Source organism: Musca domestica, unplaced genomic scaffold (assembly GCF_030504385.1).
Source record: "Musca domestica strain aabys unplaced genomic scaffold, Musca_domestica.polishedcontigs.V.1.1 25, whole genome shotgun sequence".
NCBI lineage: Eukaryota > Metazoa > Arthropoda > Insecta > Diptera > Muscidae > Musca > Musca domestica.
Genome location: NW_026712277.1, coordinates 2,472,754 through 2,479,254, shown reverse-complemented (window position 1 = coordinate 2,479,254; position 6,501 = coordinate 2,472,754). Strand labels below are relative to the sequence as shown.

Genomic DNA, 6,501 nt, shown 5'->3' with positions numbered 1-6,501 from the left:
CTCCTGAGGAGATTTTTTTTTGTACGAAAAAAGTCTCCTCCTAATGAGGAGATTTTTTTCTGTACGAAAAAAGTCTCCTCCTAATGAGGAGATTTTTTTCTATACGAAAAAAGTCTCCTCCTAATGAGGAGATTTTTTTCTGTACGAAAAAAGTCTCCTCCTAATGAGGAGATTTTTTCTGTACGAAAAAAGTCTCCTCCTAATGAGGAGATTTTTTTCTGTACGAGATTTTTTTTCAATACGAAAAAAGTCTCCTCCTCCTGAGGTAGATTTTTTTTATACGAAAAAAAGTCTCCTCCTGAGGTAGATTTTTTTTCTATGCGAAAAAGGTCTCCTCCTGGGGAGATTTTAGCTCTTAATTTCTTTTTTTAAATTTTATTAAATACATTTATTTATTTTAAAACTACAAAACTATAAAACAAAAAAAAATCAGTCCTGATTTATATTAAACTTTAGAGAGATAATCTCCCACCCCTAAATCGCCTCCAATTTCAGGTAGACATCATGCCGTGGTGTCAACACCAAAGGCTTTGCCTGAAATGTCAAGTGCAATGGGGTCTTTGAGCAAACTACAACCCGAAAATATTTCAAAACACATGCCAAGCCAAGGCGGGTTTGCATTTTGGCAAATCGGGCGCCAATACAGTTTCGGGGCCCATCTCCAAAGGGCATCCATTCGATGGAATCACGTTGCTTCACCATATCTGGTGAAAAACGTTCCGGATCAAATTCATCGGGTTGGGGATAGAATTCCGGATCATGTTGTATGCCCATGACGGGTATGAAGATGGGTGTTCCCTTGGGTATTCGAAATTTGGGGTGTCCAGGCACCACATAGTCATTTAAGGCCTGGCGATTTAAGAAGGGTAAAATGGGGTATTTGCGTAGAGTTTCTGGAGAGGGGAAAGGAGGGGAATTAACATCTGAAAAAAATGTTTTTTGAATACAACTCACCCGATATCACCTGATCCAGGTAACTCAAATTCATTATGGTCTCATAGCTTGGTTTTGTATCACCCTCAAATGCCTCATTGATCTCCTCCCTTAATCTCTCCTGTATCTGCTGATTTTGGGCCAATTCATACAAGGCATAGGCCATGGTCGACGAGGAGGTTTCAAAACCAGCCAAAAAGAAAACAAATACCTGGGCAGCCAACTCTTCCAGTTCCATACCTCCCAGCCCTGACTTATCATCCACAGTATTCTTCAGTTCAATCAGAATATTCAGAAAATCACTTCTTTGGATTTTATTCCTCTCACGATATTCCACCGTTTCCCGGATGGTCTGCATGAAAAACTCATGGACATCCTGGGGCAAAGTGCGCATGCCCAGCATTCTGGATAGGCGGGGAAACCCATCAATCAATGTCATGATCAGGGCATTATGGCGCTGTACTTCAATAGATTTCCTGCCAAGCTGCAGAAATTTATCCTCAGCATTTCTCAGGCTATTGCATTCAATGCCAAAGGCCACACTGGCGATCACATCCACGGTGAAACGTCCCAGCATATCGCGTACATCCACAATGGGATTTTCTCGGACCTTTTGAGCCAAAACTTCCATAAAACGCTCGGCCACATTTACTACTGTCGGGTACATATATTTCATTTTACCCGAGGTAAAGGTGGGAGAGAGCTTGTTGCGCAAGTTCCGCCATTTATCGCCATCCAAAAAGAACAGATGTCCAGTCAAAGGATCCGATTTCTCATTGTAATACAGACCACGATCGGTGAATTGTGTGAAATCCTTGATCAAGACCTGCTTGATTAGTTGTTTGTCCAGCAGCACCACCCCGGGTCTCTGGCCGTTGAAAATGCCGGCAAAGGGTCCGCAGCCCTTAAATTTCCTATAATAATCGGCCAAAATGTCACCCATACACCGCTGGGTCCTCAACCCATTCATATTGCCCATCAGGGCCGTTGGTTCCTCATGGGGTATACCCAGCCTCTTCCAATAGCTTAGATTCCTTCTCAGCAAATAAACCACAGCCGAGGCAATGACCAAAATGAGATATATCAAAACTCCCGATGTCTCCATAATGTAACTTGATGCCTTGATGCAATGCAACCAACCGGACTAACTGAACAGCTACCCAGCAATCCTGAATTATATATACCGCACTTGAGGGAGTGTTTTTGTTGTTGTAAGCATCTTCTTCTTATCAGAGAATTCAATTGGATTTTCAATTGTTTGTATGTTTTGATAATAGCGTGGCGTTCGAGTGCAATATAACAATTTTGTTGTTGTTGTTGTTAATAAATTCCATTAGACGAAAACAAAGCACCCTTGGAGGTGTAAATGCGTAGCATTTACAGGGAGAAATTTAGGGGTAGACTGCAGCGACTTCAGGATCAACTACAGTTGGGAGGAAATCTGGGAAAATGTTCAATGGGAGAAGACCACAGGGCCATAGAAGACCTGGTGGTCTTCTGCCGTAGAAGACCTGGTGGTCTTCTGCCATAGAAGACCTGGTGGTCTTCTGCCTTAGAAGACCTGGTGGTCTTCTGCCATAGAAGACCAGGTGGTCTTCTGTCATAGAAGACCTTGTGGTCTTCTGTCATAGAAGACCTTGTGGTCTTCTGTCATAGAAGACCTGGTGGTCTTCTGCCCTAGAAGAGCAGGTGGTCTTCTGCCCTAGAAGAGCAGGTGGTTTTCTGCCCTAGAAGACCAGGTGGTCTTCTGCCCTAGAAGAGCAGGTGGTTTTCTGCCCTAGAAGAGCAGGTGGTCTTCTGTCATAGAAGACCTGGTGGTCTTCTGCCCTAGAAGAGCAGGTGGTCTTCTGCCCTAGAAGAGCAGGTGGTCTACTGCCATAGAAAACCTGGTGGTCTTCTGCCATAGAAGACCAGGTGGTCTTCTGCCATAGAAGACCAGGTGGTCTTCTGCCATAGAAGACCAGGTGGTCTTCTGCCCTAGAAGACCTGGTGGTCTACTGCCATAGAAAACCTGGTGGTCTTCTGCCATAGAAGACCAGGTGGTCTTCTGCCATAGAAGACCAGGTGGTCTTCTGCCCTAGAAGACCAGGTGGTATTCTGCCCTAGAAGACCAGGTGGTATTCTGCCCTAAAAGATCAGGTGGTATTCTGCCCTAGAAGACCAGGTGCTATTCTGCCCTAAAAGATCAGGTGGTATTCTGCCCTAGAAGACCTGGTTGTCTACTGCCAGAGAACACCAGGTTGTCTTCTGCCATAGAAGACAAGGTGGTCTTCTGACATAGAAGACCAGGTGGTCTTCTGCCATAGAAGACCTGGTTGTCTACTGCCAGAGAAGACCAGGTGGTCTTCTGCCATAGAAGACCAGGTGGTCTTCTGACATAGAAGACCAGGTGGTCTTCTGACATAGAAGACCAGGTGGTCTTCTGCCATAGAAGACCAGGTGGTCTTCTCCTATAGAAGACCAGGTGGTCTTCTGGCAAAGAAGACCAGGTTGTCTTCTGCTCTAGAAGACCAGGTGGTATTCTGCCCTAGAAGACCTGGTGGTTTTCTGCCCTAGAAGACCTGGTGGTCTACTGCCATAGAAGACCTGGTGGTCTACTGCCATAGAAATCCTGGTGGTCTTCTGCCATAGAAGACCAGGTGGTCTTCTGCCATAGAAGACCAGGTGGTCTTCTGCCATAGAAGACCAGGTGGTCTTCTGCCATAGAAGACCAGGTGGTCTTCTGCCCTAGAAGACCTGGTTGTCTACTGCCAGAGAAGACCAGGAGGCCTTCTTCCACAGAAGACCAGGAGGTCTTCTGCCATAGAAGAGCAGATGGTCTTCTGCCAGAGAAGACCAAGAAAAATACTTGGTCTCCTAGGAAAGAAAAATATCTGACATATTTTGGAAGAAGATCACTTGGCTTTAATTTCTCTATCTCTCTCTCAGTCACTCTCTCTCATTTTGCTCAAAATATCTCCCCTTTCCCCTTGCATCCCTTCCTCTAGTCTCTGTAGTATCACAAACCACCTATACCTCCCCATCTTCGCGTAGCTCCCGACACAGACCAAATATTCGATTTTCACTTTGTCATCCTTCGTATTATATGGTTATTGTTATTGTTTTTACTGGGCGAGTTTAAATAAAACAACAAAAAGACTTGATGATAACAGCTCTGAAAATGTCTAGTCACAGCGCTTAAAATGCTTTTATTTTTATTTGTGTAAATTTATTTGTTTTATTAGATGCCACCGTTCTCAGAGGAGGTCTTTAACTCGCACGCTAAATGATTTGGCAAAATTTTCGAAAAAAAAAAATTATTGTTCCTCGTTGATAACGTTGTGATATTTTGCGATTTTTTGCCTTGTAATTATTCTGCTAATGAGACGACACACTTTGGTGATAAGCGGCGGAGAATTGAAATGGGTGGCAGTTGATAAAGATTTTAGAAAAAAAATAAATAAAATAAAAATAGTTATAATAACAATAATAAAAAAAACTAGAAGTCAAAAAAGATGGCAGGCAGCTTGCAAGCGATAAACGTGGGAATTGAATGATGTGCAAAATATTGGAGATTTTTTTGCAATTTTATGTTATGACACAAGAATTATGAATTAGGGGTAGATTTATTGCAGGATTTGAATTTTTTAAAATTTCATTTTATTTATGCTGGCCATTATTAAGACCCCCCCCCCCCCCCCCCCCTACCATTGTGCCAAGTCATGCTAATCAATTTGAATTTATTTGGATGGTACTTAGCCACATGTTTCCTTGATGCCTATTTGTCCCTGATAAGATTTCGGCGATATTGAGGAAGATTAAAATATATTATGAACAATAATATTCTCGAGAGGAGCCATGAAACGAGATTAGATAATTCAAAAGCTTCTCCAGACAATCTGTCTATTTTTTTTTTTCAAATATTGTGCTCGGCAACCAGTACTAGAAACAAATTTCAAATTATTTTGTAAAAAAAAAAACATTGAGCAGATTTTATGTATATGAAGTGATTTTTTTGGCTGGTGGTTCAAGAAGAGATTCCATTAAAAGTTTGAGACAGATTATTCCTAAAAAAAACCTCAATCCTCAAAAAATCAAAAAAAAAAAATGTTGGTGTATTTCCCTTGGAAAATTTTTAACCATTTGGTTTAAGGACCTTGCAGGAAATACTTTGAAAATTCTAGAAAATGGCAAATAATTCCTAACAGCAAATCCTATATAGTTTGACTGAAGGTCCTTGAAAACTACTCTCTAAAAATTTCTAGTCCCCAAAAAATGATGGTGGATCGAAACTTTTTTTTTTAAATTTTAGAAATTTAAGCTGAGAGTCCTTGAAAAAGTTCTTTAAAATAATAAAAAAAAAATTCTTGAAATTTTTATTTTTTTTTTACTTATATATAATAAATATACAGATTTTTTGTGGTTGGTACCGGAAAAAATATTTAAAAAAAATAATCGATTATATGACTGATAGAGATTTTAAAATATTCGTGGAAAGAAATTTATTGCCAGATTTTTGTTCTTAAAAAAATTCTAATACCAGTAAAAAAAGGCTTAAAGTCGGTCGGGGCCGACTTTATGATACCCTACACCACTTTGCTAATTTAGTAGAGCTCCACATAACAATTAATAGGTTTTATGGAAGAATTCAATCTTACACGCTATGATTATAATTATAATTTAAAGTTCAAAGGACAAAATATGCCGAAACATTTGAATTTTTTATATTCGGACTTGTATTGGCCATTTGGTGCACAATTTATTTGAAATCGGATAAAGATATATATGGGAGCTATATCCGAATCGGAACCGATCTCGATAAAATTTGGCAAAAATATTTCTGAGCTGTATTTCATATATTTCCCTGAATATCGTTGTTACGGGCTGCATATTACGGCTGTGGGTTACAAGTCGAATGAACAGTATATATGGGAGCTATAGCTATATCTGAACCGATCTTCACCAAATTTGACATACTAGCTTCTAGACTCAATTCGGTCGTAAGTGCCAAATTCCATCCCATTTGGACAAATATTAGACGTTTGGTGCACAATAAAAGGTAAGTCGGACGAAGTTATATATGGGAGCTTTATCCAAATCTGAACGGATTTCGATAAAATTTAGCAAATATATTTCTGAGCTCTGTTTGATATATTTCCCTGAATATCGTTGTTATGGAGTGCATATTACGGCTGTGGGTAACAAATACAACAAATCGGATGAACAATGTATATGGGAGCTATAGCTATATCTGAACCGATCTTCACCAAATTTGACATACTAGTTTCTAGACCCAATTTGGTCGTAAGTGCCAAATTTCATCCCAGTTGAACAAATATTAGACTTTTGGTGCACAATAAAAGGTAAGTCGGACGAAGTTATATATGGGAGCTATATCCAAATCTGAACGGATTTCGATAAAATTTAGCAAAGGTATTTCTGAGCTGCATTTGATATATTTCCCCAAATATTGTTGTTACAGAGTGCATATTACGGCAGCGGAGGACAAATGTAACACATCGGATGAACAATATATATGGGAGCTATAGCTATATCTGAACCGATTTCGATTAAATTTGGCATATTTAT

General features: G+C 40.0%; 1 protein-coding gene across 1 annotated transcript; it reads right to left on the bottom strand.

Moving 5' to 3' along the window:
• Positions 1–359: 359 nt before the first annotated feature.
• On the bottom strand, positions 360–2,084 carry CYP6A24 (cytochrome P450 6A1-like). The gene is made up of 2 exons (XM_059123643.1): positions 955–2,084; positions 360–893 (listed from the first exon to the last, which is right to left on the bottom strand). The coding sequence occupies exons 1-2, from the start codon at positions 2,036–2,038 to the stop codon at positions 475–477; spliced, it is 1,503 nt and encodes a 500-aa protein (XP_058979626.1). The 5' UTR covers positions 2,039–2,084; the 3' UTR covers positions 360–474.
• Positions 2,085–6,501: the final 4,417 nt, after the last annotated feature.